This window comes from Dasypus novemcinctus, chromosome 26, assembly GCF_030445035.2.
Source record: "Dasypus novemcinctus isolate mDasNov1 chromosome 26, mDasNov1.1.hap2, whole genome shotgun sequence".
NCBI classification, from domain to species: Eukaryota; Metazoa; Chordata; class Mammalia; order Cingulata; family Dasypodidae; genus Dasypus; species Dasypus novemcinctus.
Genome location: NC_080698.1, coordinates 6,366,071 through 6,381,390, shown reverse-complemented (window position 1 = coordinate 6,381,390; position 15,320 = coordinate 6,366,071). Strand labels below are relative to the sequence as shown.

Here is a 15,320-nt window from a genome sequence, read left to right as displayed (position 1 = left end):
CCTCCGAGGAGCAGCAGGCTTGAGAGCCGCTGGGCCAGGGGGGCCAGTAAGGGCTCTTTCACCCCGACACTCTGTGGCTCTGTTAGGCTTTCTTTTCTTTCAGGGAGAGCACGAACGCAGACACCCACTACCTCGAAGGAAGCAGCCGACTTTCCCACACCTGGGGAACTCGCAGGGCTCAGCACGTCGGAGTGCAGCCGACGAGCCTCGCCCTGGGAAGGGCCCCTTCCTGGTCCTGCTACCTCCCCGGCCAGGTTAGTACTGTTACGCTTTTTAAACATTGACATCTGCTTGTCTTCATAGAGCATTTGGGAACATCGACAGGATATTTTCCAAAAAGGCTGCCCAAAGTTAAGCTGTGGTCGAGGCCAGAGAATGAAGCGCAGTCCTCGGCTGGGCCAGCCTTGGCCATGCGCCTTGCCCTGCGGGCAGCGGCCATCGGCCATCGGCCCACGAGCACTTTGCCGCGCTGCGCCCAGGCCCATCTCCCAACGTGCTGTGAAGCCCTAACGCTCGTCCCGAGCAGATGCCCAGGCGTGGCCACGGGCAGGGACGCGCGTGCAGCACCTCTCACGGGCACCCCCAACTCGCGCTGGGCTGTGCTGGGCGAACCGTCCCCGGGGGGCCGGGCCCTAGGGTGGGACAGACGCCGGGGACCCCGGCGTGCTCCCTGCCACCCGGCCGGAGCCTCTGGGGTGCCACGTAAGCCCGATGTCATCAGGGACAGCTCCAAACCCCGCTCCAACCTATCCCCAAACGGTCCCGGCAGACTTTGTTACTCAGAGAGGAGTCGCCTGGCCCTGGCGGGCCTCACGCCCGGGGCAGGAACTGCTCCGGAACCCCGTCCTGCCTTCCGTGGGGCTGGGGAGGCTGTGGCCAGGGGTCCGTGCGGGAAGGATGAGGCCAGCCCCCCGCGCCCCCCGCCCCAGCCCCGCACTTACTGCAGGCTGCGCAGGTGAAGCACGCGTCGTGGTAGAGGTTCCCCATGGCCTGGCAGGCCTGGCCGGTCCCGAAGACCCCCTTGCTGCATTTCACACAGGCTCCTGCGAGGGCGAGAACACAGCACTGCGTCAGGCGGGCGAGACAGGAAAAGGGGTGCAGACAGGTGCCCGCAGCGCCCCGGGCGGCCCCTCCCCGCGTCCCACCGCATTACTCCTTGGAAACGTCTTCCTCTCACTCCCCCTCTCCCCCACCCTCTCAACCATCAGTCCTTCCCGCTGCAGAGCACGCCCCGGGCTGGACCTCAGCCTCGGGACCCCAGGCTCTCCTCCGCCTCGTGCCGCCCACCCCCGGGATGGCTGCGCTCATCAGCTCCCCTCCTGCCCGGGGCGCTCGGGCTCCCACTGTCCACAGGACACAGCCCAAAAGCCTGCAGAGTGACCGTCGTGAGCCGAGCCATCTCGGCCACACCGTCCCAGTTAGGCCTCAGTGGACGCACCTCTTCACACGGAAGGCCACGGGCGCCAACCTCCAGCCCCGCTGCCGTCCAGCCGGGCCCTTCCTCCACGCCCTGGGCTCCCCGGGGCCACCAGGCTGCGCCCCCGTCCCTCCCCACACCAGCCCACACGAGCGCGGGTCCCAGAGCTCTTGGCCTCCGGTGCTGGGGCCTCTACAGGATCGAACATGCTATGTCTGGGGTCCCTACAATTCCCAGGCGACAAATGGCATCGCCTTTCAAGGAAAGCACATCCCCCCTGGGCGCCCCCCGCCAGCCGGGCGAGGAGCAGGTGAGGCGACCGGCACTTGGCACCTGAGCAGCTGGCGCCCGGGGCAGTTCTGGGGAGCACAAGCATCGGTTCCCGGCAGTTCTTCGGCGTCAACACTTTATTACGAAAAACGTCAAACGTGCAGAAAAGCTGAAGGAGTGATCCAGTGAGCAAGCGTAAACCCACCGCCTCAATTCTGCAACTGAAGGTTAGGAACCAGTAAATAATTACGATTACTGAAATATTACACAGATGCTTTTTAAGTGCGCCAAAAGGGTTAAGATCTGAAATTACTGAAGCTGGCGGGGCTGACTTCACCCTTCGTATGTGGCCATTTCCAACTGCTCGGGCCACTAAGGAGGGATCCAGCGCTGACCCTGGTGTACGGGCATTTCTGTTGGAAAGGTGACCACTCCAGCTTCCCGTTTGACATCCACATGAAAAACTTTCCAGCGGACCTCCTCTCGGCGTAAGGTATCCTCTCTCCCAGATGCCTGGATCTCCACAATTGTTGTAACTTTGTAACTCACCCCCCCATACCCACCCCCATCCTGGCTCAGCCCCTTAATGATTATTAAGGAAAGAACCTGTGCAAACTTCAGCCTAATTACTAATTAGCATCCTGACGTTATAAAACACTAGAATTTCTGCAGATCCGAGAGGCCGTTTCTGGCCATGAGACCACTGTGCTCCACTGCTTGCACAACCAAAAAAACTCTTTCTCTCTTTGAAACCCTCGGGTCTCAGGAATTGGCTTTAAAGATGCATGGGGAGAGAAGAAGCTGCTTTTGCTCAGATCAAGTCTCCAGCTGTTAGCACTGCCATCCATCCCTCTCACAGTCCAACCATCCATCTTAATTTTGAAGCTTTTCAAAGTAAGTGGTGGACCTCAGTCCACTTCACGCCAAACAATTCCGGTGGATCTCATTAAGATTTGTTTACTGTTCAAGATTTGTTTACTGTTCTTTTTTTAATGTACAATTTACAAACAGTGAAACGCATAAATCCTAAGTCTACCACTCAATGACTTTTAACAAAGGACCTATGTAACACAAACTCAAATCAAAATATAAAATATTCCCAACACCCCAGGACGTCCTCCCATGCCCCTCCTCTCCCTTCTTTTTAATGGCTATGAAACTCTGTGTGTGTGGGTGTGTGCGTGTAGGATGAACAAAAGAACAGCTGGTGCTTCTGGACCTAGCAAGCAGCAAAAGTAACAGAGGGCACCATTGCTATGAAATTGAAACTACCCCGGCAGTCAGAGGCATCAGAACTCCTTTTTGTTTAATTATTTCATGTACAATTCTAGGTTGCTCTCAAGCCAAGAAACACATCAGTTCTGGGCAAACTGCATTCCTTTCCTGGCAGGCTCAGCACTGTTGGCGCCCATTAGGAGAGACGCATGAAGGTGGCAGGGTTCTGCAATCACTACTTGTCTCTAAGGCTCATGTAAGAAACCAGCCAGTGGTGCTGCTCCTGGGAGCCAGGCGACAGCAGCCACGGAACTGGGCAGGGCCAGGCGGGGCGTCTTGCCCCTGGAAGCATGTGGGTGTGGAAGTGACGGCATTGGTGTGTTCGCCCCCGGGCATGAATGTGCCATGCTATGGCAGCACTGGTCATCTGGGCTTTGGTTGCCTCTGCTGGTGACACGAAGTGCCTTCAGAGTAGCGGCCATAGCCTAGCCTTGGCCTGTCGAGCTGAATCGCATTCCTACGTAGCCCCTGCACAGTGCTTCCCTGCTTCTCTCCTAGGTGGCACTCACTCCTTTACGCCCTGGGCACGCAAGTCCATCTTTCCCGGAAGCTCCTTTTACAAAAGTTCAGAGACTTATTCAGATCTGGACATCGTCAGCCACTGACAAAGTGGATTCCGTGCGCCCTCAACACACATATACCAAAAAAGAGAACTGAATGCCACGGAGGGCTGTTGAGCCCTGGGCTAAGGCACAACCCAAATGTGATGACGGGCAAGAATGCATACTGAAAGACGCTGAGTCAAGCAATGGCAAGGAGTTAGCTGCACTATTTGTTGATGCCAAGACTTCTAGGCCACCCCTTCCTTAGTCCCCTGGTTGGCCTGACTCTAAACCAGGCTTACCACCTTAGCAACAAAGGCTACTTTGCTGAAGGAGTGACCAAAAAGTGCACTCAGGCCAGACGGGATGTCATGTCCAAGCAGTGTGCTCATACACGCAATTCTGCTCTAAGAACATGCAACCAAATCACCCCCAAATTCAACATCATCTTGCGGCAGGTTAGTATAGGAAGCGGGGGTGGGGGCACAGCCACGAGACCTTGCCCGGAACCCGCCAAGGGAAGGCAGCTGAGAACAAAGCCACAGCCCTTAGGTGGACAATCTCGCCAGGACCCAGGTGACAAGGTCCCACTTGGGCTCAAAAGAAGCCCCAGATAACTCCACACAGAAAGGCGCCCCACTGGCTCCTTGAAAGCTGACAGGTGAAGGCAGAAGGCAGGCAATCAGGGCAGCAGGCCGTTGAGAGCCCGCCTTCATATGGGGGGAAGAGGAAGGGCCTTAAAAAGATCTACCTCGGGGCCCCACACAAGTGGCTCACCCTATAGCACAGCCTGCACCCATGTCTCAGGTGTGTACTTTTTTCTTTTTCTTGTTTTTTTTTTTTGGTTGTAGTTTTTTTAAAGATTTATTTTATTTACCCCCCCACTCCCATTGTTTGTGCTCACTGTCTGCTCTCTGTGTCTGTTCATTGTGTGCTCATCTTCTTTTCAGGAGGCATCGAGAACCAAACCTGGGACCTTCCATGTGGGAGGGAGGTGCCCAAGGGCTTGAGCCACCTCTGGTGCCACTTGTTGTATCTCTCATTGTGTTTCCTTGTTGTGTCTCTTTGCTGCATCACCTTGTTGCGTCAGCTCACCACGCCAGCCCTGTCATGTCAGTTCGCTGTCTTGCTCGTCTTCTTTAGGAGGCACCAGGAACCAAACCCAGGACCTCCCATGTGGTAGGCGGGTGCCCAACTGCTTAAGCCACATTTGCTTCCCTTTTCGCATTTTCTAATAAACTCTTTTTATTGGCCTCTAAACGGGCACATCTCTGAATTCATTCTGGCAATAAAGCCAAGAACCTAGAAACCTAGAACCCGGAGCGTTTTGCTAACATATTTGGCGAGCCAGCCAGGAGGCACCAAGGCCAGTGACACTCCCCGACATCTGACGAAGACTGGGGAGTCTAGGCTTTGAATCCGAGCCTGTCTGTGTCCTCTTTTGTCTTATTAGCGAGGCACCCCCCAGACTCCCACCCTTGGATGCCCAGATGTTTGTTCCTTCCTCAATTCTCAGGAGGCCCTGAGATACTTGTTAATCCGTTACCATTACCTTCGGGGTCCCCAAGGCTGTCTCCTTGCAGCCACAGAACCATCAGTCTCTAGCCTCTTAATGTGCTTGTTAATGTCTCGTTTAGCTGTAAACCTCAGCCCAGCAGTAGCCATCAGATGAGCTGTCTCTCACAGCCACTTCCTAAGACCTCTGCAAAAGTCAGCTGAAAGAAGGCACTCTACCCAGTCCCTCTCCCATCGAGGAAGTCCAGCTTGGAGGCTTAGGTCTGGGAACAGTACCCCAACATCTCCCAAGACCTCAAAGGCCGTGGGGACACCCAGTGAGCAGCTCCCGATCCCCAGAACATTGGAACAGTAAATGGGGCCCCTGAACCCCAGGATGCTAGGCGGTGAGCAGGGCCTGAACCCCAGGACGCTGGGGCAGTGGGTGGGGCCTGAACCCCAGGACGCTGGGCGGAGAGCAGGCCCTGAATCCCAGGACGCTGGGTGGTGAGCGGGGCCTGAACCCCAGGACGCTGGGCGGTGAGCGGGGCCTGAACCCCAGGATGCTGGGTGGTGAGTGGGGCCTGAACCCCAGGACGCTGGGTGGTGAGCAGGGCCTGAACCCCAGGACGCTGGGTGGTGAGCGGGGCCTGAACCCCAGGACGCTGGGCGGAGAGCAAGGCCTGAACACCAGGACGCTGGGCGGTGAGCGGGACCCTGAACCCCAGGATGCTGGGCGGAGAGCGGGGCCTGAACCCCAGGACGCTGGGCGGTGAGCGGGGCCTGAACCCCAGGACGCTGGGCGGAGAGCGGGGCCTGAACCCCAGGACGCTGGGTGGTGAGCGGGGCCTGAACCCCAGGACGCTGGGCGGTGAGCGGTGCCTGAACCCCAGGACGCTGGGCGGTGAGCAATTTCCTCTCAGCCAGGTCCAGGAGTGGGACACCCCCAAGACTGATGGACGCGTCCATCCTCCCCCAGGATAACGGGTGCTTCCCCAGCATTCCTGCACACTCCCTGCTGGGCTGTCCCCTCAGGAAGTGGGACAACCGACCTACTGATGGTCTAAAAAGGAAGAGGCGACACCTTTACCTGCCGCACCAAGTAGCCACAGTACAAACCAGGAGACGGCCAAGAGTGGCCTCTGAATGGGACCCTGAATTCCAGTTAAACCTCCTGTGTAAGAGGGAAGGAGGGGACAGGCAGCTCCGAGGGCCAGAGGCCACGTGGTCACTCCTCAAAGGAAGTGCTCTACCAACCGGCCAGTCAGAACAAGCTCAGGGAGATCACCAAGAGGCAGGACCTAAACCCAACCCTCATTCCGAGGAAGGCCGGTAGGGGACATACAAAAACACCCTCTGATAGCGCCTGCTCCAGGGAAGGAGTGCTCCTCCACGGGACTTGCTCTCTTAGCCAGTCTGCCTCGGACATCCGCAGGAAGCTGCAGGAACTTTGCCTGGCCCCCAACTTCCATTAACTCCCTTTAGAAACAGCCTTGGCAGTTTTCAACACTCAAGACCGAGCCACTGAGGGAAGCAGATGTGGCTCAGTGGACAGAGCATCCGCCTACCACATGGGAGGTCCGTGGTTCGACCCAGGGCTTCCTGACACATGTGGTGGGCTGGCCCACGCGCTCTGCTGATGGGTGCAAGGAGTGCCCTGCCACGCAGGGGTGTCCATTGCATAGGGGAGCCCCACGCGCAAGGAGTGCACCCCACAAGGAGAGCCACCCCACGTGAAAAGTGCAGCCTGCCCAGGAGTGGCACCGCACACACAGAGAGCTGATGCAGCAAGATGATGCAACAAAAAGAAACACAGATTCCCAGTGCTGCTGACAAGTATAGAAGCGGACACAGAAAAACACACAGAGAATGGACAGAGAGAGCAGACAACAGGGGTGGGGGGGGGAAGGGGAGAGAAATAAGAAATTTTTAAAAAGTATATATTATTTTAAAAAAAGACAGAGGCACTGAGGAGCAGGTGAGGAGGGGCAGGCGCAGGGCCCGCCAGCAGGCTCACCTGTTCACTGCGCTGTTAAAGGACCCTTGTTACCTGTGGGCCTCCTGACTTCATGCTCCGGCATCAGCAGGAACCTGCAAGCACGGAGAGGCAGGCCCTGGGCCCCGAGCTGCCCCACCACACAGGTGCGCTGACCCCCGGCCCCAGGCATGGCCCAAGGGGCCTGAAGCCAGGTGTGAACCATCAGCCAGGAGGCGCCTTGGTGACCCTTGACACGCAGTGGAGCCACTTATTCAGTACTGACCTGCCACTCGGGACCTCTAGCCTTGTGTCTAAAGGGGAGTGGATGGGGAACCAAGAGCTGGGCTTTTATTAAACCTCTCCCCAGTAGAACAGGCCATCTGAAGCAGTACCCCCTCAAGGAGGAAGCTGTTAAAAGCCTCTGGCCCGTCATAAAAAAGTTCCTGGAGAAAGGCCTCCCAGTTCCTTGCCAATCCCCTTGCAACTCGCCAATCCTTCCAGAGAAAAGCCCACAGGACTTTACCCCTTGCGCAAGGTAACTGGTGGGGATGCAGCCCCAGAGCAGCCCCGACTCGTGTCCCGCCGGCGCGGGGCTTCCCCGGACCCTCAGGTCCCAGCCTAGCAGCTGCCTGGGGATTCTCCTGGAGGAATGGAGCTGGAGGGTTCCAGGCGAGGGTTCTGCTGCGAGTGGACACTTTGTATGAAGGTGATTCTAAAGTTGGGTCTTTCCCTATACTAAGCAAGCATGTAAAGATTCTTCCTTCTGTTCTAACCTGAACTTGCTTTATTCCCTTTTTTTTAATACCTTTTTTTTAAAGATTTATTTAATTCTCCCCCCCCCCCCCCCAGTTGTCTGTTCTCTGTGTCTATTTGCTGCGTCTTATTTCTTTGTCCGCTTCTGTTGTCGTCAGCGGCACAGGAAGTGTGGGCGGCGCCATTCCTGGGCAGGCTGCTCTTTCTTTCGCACTGGGCGGCTCTCCCTACGAGGCGCACTCCTTGCACGTGGGGCTCCCCTACGTGGGGGACACCCCTGCATGGCAGGGCACTCCTTGCGCGCATCAGCACTGCGCATGGGCCAGCTCCACACGGGTCAAGGAGGCCTGGGGTTTGAACCGCTGACCTCCCATGTGGTAGACAGACGCCCTAACCACTGGGCCAAGTCCGTTTCCCTTTTTAAATATTTATTTCTCTCTCCTCCCCCCTCCCATCTGCTCTGTGTCCATTCACTGTGTGTTCTTCTGTGTTCGCTTGTATTCTCGACAGCACCGGGAATCTGTCTCTCTTTGTTGCGTCATCTTGCTGCATCAGCTCTCTGTGTGTGCAGCGCCACTCCTGGGTGGGCTGCACTTTTTTCACACAGGGCGGCTCTCCTTGCGGGGCACAATCCTTGCATATGGAGCACCCCTACGCAGGGGCGCCCCTGCATGGCACGGCACTCCTTGCGCACATCAGCACTGCATGTGGGCCAGCTCACCACACAGGACAGGAGGCCCTGGGTTTGAACCTTGAACCTCCCATGTAATAGGCGGACACTCTATCAGTTTAGCCACATCCGCTTCCCTGAACTTGCATTAATTTTGTCAGTATCCTGGTGCCTAACAGCTTGTAAATCAAATTTGCCGTTCGCCTGTTACAAACTGGGTAACAAGAGAAGGTAACCTAAAGATGAGTCTTCAAATCTCAATACTATCTTGCAACCTGATTTGATGTATGAAAGAAATCCCAAATGGAATTAGCTCAACTGCTGGAAAAGTGGAAAAACTTAGCAAAATTAATATTACTAACAAAACCGTTTTTGTTCTTAGTTAATAAACAGAAGTGATGTAGCAGTTTGGTATTGTTTATGAATTCCAAAAATAGATACTAGACTGTGTTTGTAAACCGGTCTGTTCCTCTGGGTATATTAGATCATATATATATATATATATTTTTTTTTAATTCCCTCCCCCCTTCCCAGTTGTCTGTTCTCTGTGTCTATTTGCTGCGTCTTGTTTCTTTGTCCGCTTCTGTTGTCAGCTGCACGGGAAGTGTGGGCGGCGCCATTCCTGGGCAGGCTGCACTTTCTTTCACGCTGGGCGGCTCTCCTTACGGGGCGCACTCCTTGCGCGTGGGGCTCCCCTACGCGGGGGACACCCCTGCGTGGCAGGGCACTCCTTGCACACATCAGCACTGCGCGTGGGCCAGCTCCACACGGGTCAAGGAGGCCCGGGGTTTGAACCGCGGACCTCCCATATGGTAGACGGATGCCCTAACCACTGGGCCAAGTCCGCTTCCCTATTAGATCATATTAAATTCAGAGGTTTCACTTTTACTTGATTAAATTATGATGAGGGTGTTGATTTGGCCATGTCAGTAGGATGTTGAGTCCCCATCCACTTGGTGGGTGGGGACTCAAAGAGAAAACAGAGGCGAGAGTTTGAGTTTTGATGCTGGAGTCCCGAGAAATAAATACACAGAGAAGCAGATAAGTGAGGAAAGAGAGAAGGTTCCACTAGACATAGCAGAGGCTCTGGGAAGAAGGATGAGCTGTTCACAGCTGGCCTTGTGGAGAGAGCAGAGCAGCTGAGCCTGGAGAGAAATGAGCCCTGGGGAGAGAGACGAGCTTTATGCCAGCCCACAGCTAGAGACTGGAGAAAGCTGGTACCACGGAGCCTTGGGAGGAAGGAGGGAGGCTGAACCCTTGCAGGCCTTGCCCGCCAATTTGCTTCGACATGTGGCAACAGACTTTGGGTGAGACAGTACCTCTTATGGTACCTTAAGTTGGACTCTTTAGGGCCTGGTAAGCTTCTACCCCAAATAAATACCCTTTATAAAAACCAACAGAGTGCTGGTACTTTGCATCAAAAGTACCAAACGTAGTCAGTACTGGCTAATATAGTGCCCAGTTTGTTTTGAGGTAATAACTTATTAGAAACTGTAACATTTAAGACAAGATCATTATATAGATACCTTTATATTATAAAACAGCAAAAGGATAATATCTAAAATTGCTGAAACTGACTGAATTTAGCCTATACTTACTGTGATGGTAATCCTAAACTGAACTCACCTTTGCATATGGTTATTTTGAGACTAGCTTCTCCCCTAGACCTACTATTGTAATGGCAATTCTAGACTAAGTCACCTTTGTTTATGGTTATTTCAAGTCAAGCCTTATCCTCCTCAGTGCTTGCTACTGTGATGGTAATTCCAACCTGAGTTTGCCTTTGCTTTTCGGTTGTTTCAGGACTGGCCTTAGGATTGTAATGGTAGCTACTCTACCATTTGAATCCATGGAAACTTCTGTTCTCCGTGGCTCAGGGGAAGGCAAATTTGAGACACCCCTGTCTCTGGTCCTTCCACTGGCCTTAATAAAGCTACTTTCTCTCATGGCTACCTGGGTGGGACCCCATGACCCGGGTGGGACCCCATGACCTTTGAGAGAATCACCACCTGGAGGAATCCTTGGCCCTTGGAGTTGGATGTCCACTCGACCAGTCCAGTGGCTGCTGGAGTCCTGTTACCTCCAAGGGCTGGAAAGTGGGGAACCTCCCATACTGAGCACCAAGGATCCTGAAAACAGCAGGTCGTGAGAGAATCCAGTTTTCCCTGAGACTTGGATGACCTCAGTGAGTATATACTGGAGTCAGTGTTGCTCATCCAAGGTCTGTCAAAGTCAGAATGAGAAATAAGAAAGCTCTGAAGTAAAGGGAAATGATGCAGACTGTATTTTAAAGCATTGGGAACATTGTGGTTATAAGCCGATGACTAAAAAGAACAAAATTCTTGTGCAAAACTGCATGGTCACAGTGCCGATTAGAATAATCAGAAATGGACTTCAAGGAGATCTTTTGCATATGTTATTTTACGGGTAAACTTATTTTGTAAGAGAATCAAAATTATAAGTAACATCAGTGGTTATGTGTTTTTGTCTTACTCTCCATTTGTGTCTGCCTATTTGCTCGGTACATATTTTCATACCTTGGGATGGTAATATCAAATTAACAAATGAAAATTCTTAGAGCAGTTCTGATCAAATAGTTAAGTTAAATGAGCACTTAGGAATATTCCTGGATCCCTAAATTAGAGAAGCTAAGCAGGATGAAAAGGTCATTTAGAAATTTGGTTCCCTAAATTAGAGAAGCTAAGCAGGATGAAAAGGTCATTTAGAAATTTGAATATAGAAACTATTGGGGGGAAGCAGACTTGGCCCAATGGATAGGGCATCCACCTACCACATGGGAGGTCCAAGGTTCAAACCCCAGACCTCCTTGACCCACGTGGAGCTGGCCCATGCGCAGTGCTGATGCGCACAAGGAGTGCCGTGCCACGCAGGGGTGTCCCCCGTGTAGGTGAGACGCAGGGGTGTCCCCACGCGTAAGGAGTACGCCCCGTAAGGAGAGCCGCCCAGTGCGAAAGAAATTGCAGCCTGCCCAGGAATGGCGCCGCACACAAGGAGAGCTGACACAGCAAGATGACGCAACAAAAAGAGAGACAGATTCCCAGTGCGGCTGATAAGGATAGAAGCGGTCACAGAAGAACACACAGCGAATGGACACAGAGAGCAGACAACTGGGGGGGAGGGGCAAGGGGCGAGAAATAAATAAATAAATAAATCTTTAAAAAAAAAAAAAAAAGAAAGAAACTATTGGCAGAGGTAAGAAGTTTTTCCTAATTTCCTTGATGTACCTAGCCCTCCAGGGCCTCCTTCTCTTTGTAAGAGCTATGGGGGAAGGGCTTGGTGTGACAAGATAGGGAAATACAAGCTCTACTTAAAATTCTATATACTAGGCCAGGGAATTAAGAAACATAGTTTGTCCTGTAATTCCCCAATTGAAACCTTTTAACAGCCTTAAAATGAGGGTAATTAATACTCTAACAAATTGCGGTAAGTGAAGAAAAAGTCCTTGAAAGCTATGGAAAGATTTTTCTAAATAACGATTAAAATAAATTAAACAATTATAATATATTCCAGAACCTGACAGTCAGTATAGTTTTAAGGTTATTCACAATTTTAGACTTTTATGAAAGAAAAAAAGAGGTTTTAGCCTCCTATGGAGGAAAAGAAAGGACATTTCTTGCATAAACTATAATTGTTCCAATTTTATTTAGCTTGGATGTAATTTTCCTAGCTTATAGGATACTAATAATATAAATTAAGATTATATGTATTAAATCTTTCAATTAAGATTATATGTATTAAATCTTTCAGATGATTAAAATTATAAATCCAAGTTTAATGAGATTAACTTAAAGAAGAAAATATAGCTCTGTCCTAAAGCAAAATGACTAGTATTCACAAAACAGAATGAGGAATGTAAGACAAAACTTAAATGGATAAAGTAAATTTCATTGATTGCTACTGTAATTTAAAAAGCTTATTTAAAGGTAAAAGTAGTCTATGTGGTTATGGTAGGTTGTAGGAAGTTTGCAAAAGCATTTTCTAAAATGAAATATTTAAATGGCTAATTCCAGGAAGCCATTATAAATTAGATACCAAAAGTGATATTAATAACAAAAAGTAACTTCATAAAAGAGAAACCTGTCAGAGGCCACCTCAATCTGTATATTAAAGTGGTGCTAGCAGAAAGATAATCTTGATTCCATTGGGAATCTCAGGTTTTCATAAAATGAAGAAAGTAGTTTTTTTCCTGTACTGCAAAATTAAAATAACTTTTAATTAATGTACTCATGGTAAAGGTATAAAAGTAAAAAGGAAAGTACTAAAAATAGTTAAGTTCATTCAATATGTTATAAACTGAATTGGAAGTATTTAGAAAGTGTATAAAAATCAAAAGGGATAGATTTCAGAGTTGTCAAACTCTCTCGTGCATTCAAACCAGCCCCAGTTCCTGCATGGTGCCTCTCCATTTCAGTTACTGGCTACGCTGGTCACCATGATCCCTAAAACAATAGAAGTATCTACCACATCTCTGGACATGCTCCTGAAGTGGATGGAAAGTACACTGCTGTTTCGGTCTCCTGCAGCAGATGATGGTTCACTACGGCCAGATTCACAAAGGACTTTACCTCCAGACTGGCTCTGGTGCTGCAGCATGCTGGCTGTGTGAAGGATACACCAAATGGAGCAATACCAGAGTAAAGTGAGTAGAACCTGAACAGACACAATTGGCATTATGGCCTGCTCCCATAGAGAGACAACCTGTATGGTACTGCAAATCTGGAGCTTAGATCTATTACCTGCAGCTCAAAGAGAAACTTGTGCATTGATTAGTGCATTGATTAGTACTAAGCGCTGTTATCTATATATCTGATGAACACTGTCATATCTCTTCTATTCTAGATCATATGCAGAGCGATATTGAACATGTTAAAAAGTCCTGGTTTTTAAGAGAGTCTTGGGTCTTTTAAGCATGGCTTTTATTTTGCCTGCCACATCCTCATCTCACTGTTGCCTATACTGTCTTGTGAGTTTATGTCTAGTGCCTCTCCTCTTAGCTCTCCTAGCTGTCCTACGCTTAACTTCCACTGTGGGAAGTGGGGTTGGTAGTTTATACCAAACTACCACGATCTCTCCCTAGAATTAACCAACAGCATAGAAGAAACTAGCTGCACTTCAGAAGCTCTTCGACAGTGCTGCAAAGTCGCAGAGCCCCAAATACGCTAAAGTGGCACAGGGAGGAACCTGCCTGTTGCTCAAGGAAGAATTGCTCTGGGACAGCCCTAGACATTATTCAAAACTACAAGATGAGGGGAATTCTGGGAAGATGGCAGACCAGGAAGACACGGGACTCTCTTCTCCTCCAAAAATGGCTAGAGGACAGGCTGAAATAGCCTAGATAAAGATCTAGGGTTTAGGACACCAGGCGAGGGCTGGACACCTCCCAGAGGAGAGAGGGACAGAGGGAGGAATCACGACTACAGAACTGAGAGCTGAAGCCAGCGGCTGCTGCTGCCGGCTCCCTCCCACACACTGAAGACACTTCAGAGTTCTCGGGCCTCTGGGCCTGCGGCTACAGACAAAGGGGCTCCAGGGATACAGCACCCCAGGAAAGAGGAGAGAGAGGAACACAGCCTAAGGCGGACTCAGCTTCTGACTCACAAATCTGCTCTGCTGTGTCCCAGGAGCCCCTGCAGGCCGGGTGGGGCTGCACCACTGTTTGTCTTGGGAAGCCTGCAAGGGGCTAAAGATACAGGACCCTCCCACTCTCCTTCTCTGCCAACTAGGACTGAATGTTGAGGACTCAGAGGGGACTGGAAATAGTACCTAGCCAGGAAAAGGGAGGGGGCTGACCAAGAAGGCTGGAGAACTATCTCAGATAAAGTTCGAATTACAAGGCTCCCAGCCTCCAGGCAGGAAGCTCTATCACATCGACCCAGTCTGTGTTGCAACAAATACACTCCGACCAGGCATTGAACTGAGAGCTGACAAAGAGCGCTGTCTGCTGGCAGACCGAGGAAGTGCATGCAAGAAAATTTAAAATACCTAGGACAGGCTCTTTCTGGCCTCTATAGCCTCTCTCTTCAAGGCCCCAGGAAGCAAGTCTACAATCAATTACTGGGACCAGTGCCCAATTTGAGCAACTGGCAGGACAATCTTAATAATCCAGGTTGAGTCAAGAATCAAAAAGCAGTGGTAACACACAGCCTCCTGCCACTAAATCCTTAAAAAAGAGAAAAAACTGAGCACCTGAGTAAACTACATCCTAATCAGATGCCTAGATATCAGCAAAAAATTATGAGCCATACTAAAAAAAATGGAAACATGGCCCAAGAAAAGGAATATATCAAAACCCCAGAAGAGGCACAGGATTTGAGAGAACTAATCAGCGAGGTGCACACCAATTTCCAAAATCAAATCAATGAGTTGAAAGATGATACGGTTAAAGAGGTAAGTGACATCAAGAAGACACTGACTGAGTGCAAAGAAGAATTGAATTCCTTAAGAGAAAAGTGACAGAGCTCATGAGAATGAAAGACACAATAGGTGAGATATAAAAACACATTAGAGGTATACAACAGTAGACTCAAAATGATAGAAGAAAGAATAAGTGATACAGAAGATAAAACAGCTGAAGTTGAGATAAAAGAATGGGAAAAACTGAACTGCTGAGATCAGCTCAGTAATAGGTTGGCTCAAAGGGAAGGCAACGCAGACCTTTATGAAATAAAGGACAGAGAGAGAGACACAAGAGTGGAGATAAAGATGGGACCAGGGGACTCAGCTTCTGGAACTGAGAGCCTCGACCCTAGTTTCTACATAGTATTTATTGGGAACTACTGTGGAGCTGTTTGCTATCAGAACTGCAACATCATCTATGATATAAAGAACAATTGCAACATCTACAGTAAGGAACAACTGCAACATCTACAATAGAACAAGTGTAACATTTACAATAAGGAG

General features: G+C 50.6%; 1 protein-coding gene and 1 non-coding gene across 2 annotated transcripts in view; both read right to left on the bottom strand.

The window, feature by feature from the left end:
• The window catches only part of LIMD1 (LIM domain containing 1), a 94,472-nt gene that overhangs the window by 42,272 nt on the left and 36,880 nt on the right, over window positions 1-15,320 (bottom strand). Inside the window, 1 exon segment of the mRNA XM_058288818.2 lies at window positions 942-1,043. Coding sequence (XP_058144801.1) covers window positions 942-1,043 — 102 coding nt within the window.
• LOC111762246 (U1 spliceosomal RNA) lies at window positions 100-262 on the bottom strand. Its single transcript, XR_002795410.2, has one exon. It is a non-coding gene; the product is annotated as a U1 spliceosomal RNA (small nuclear RNA).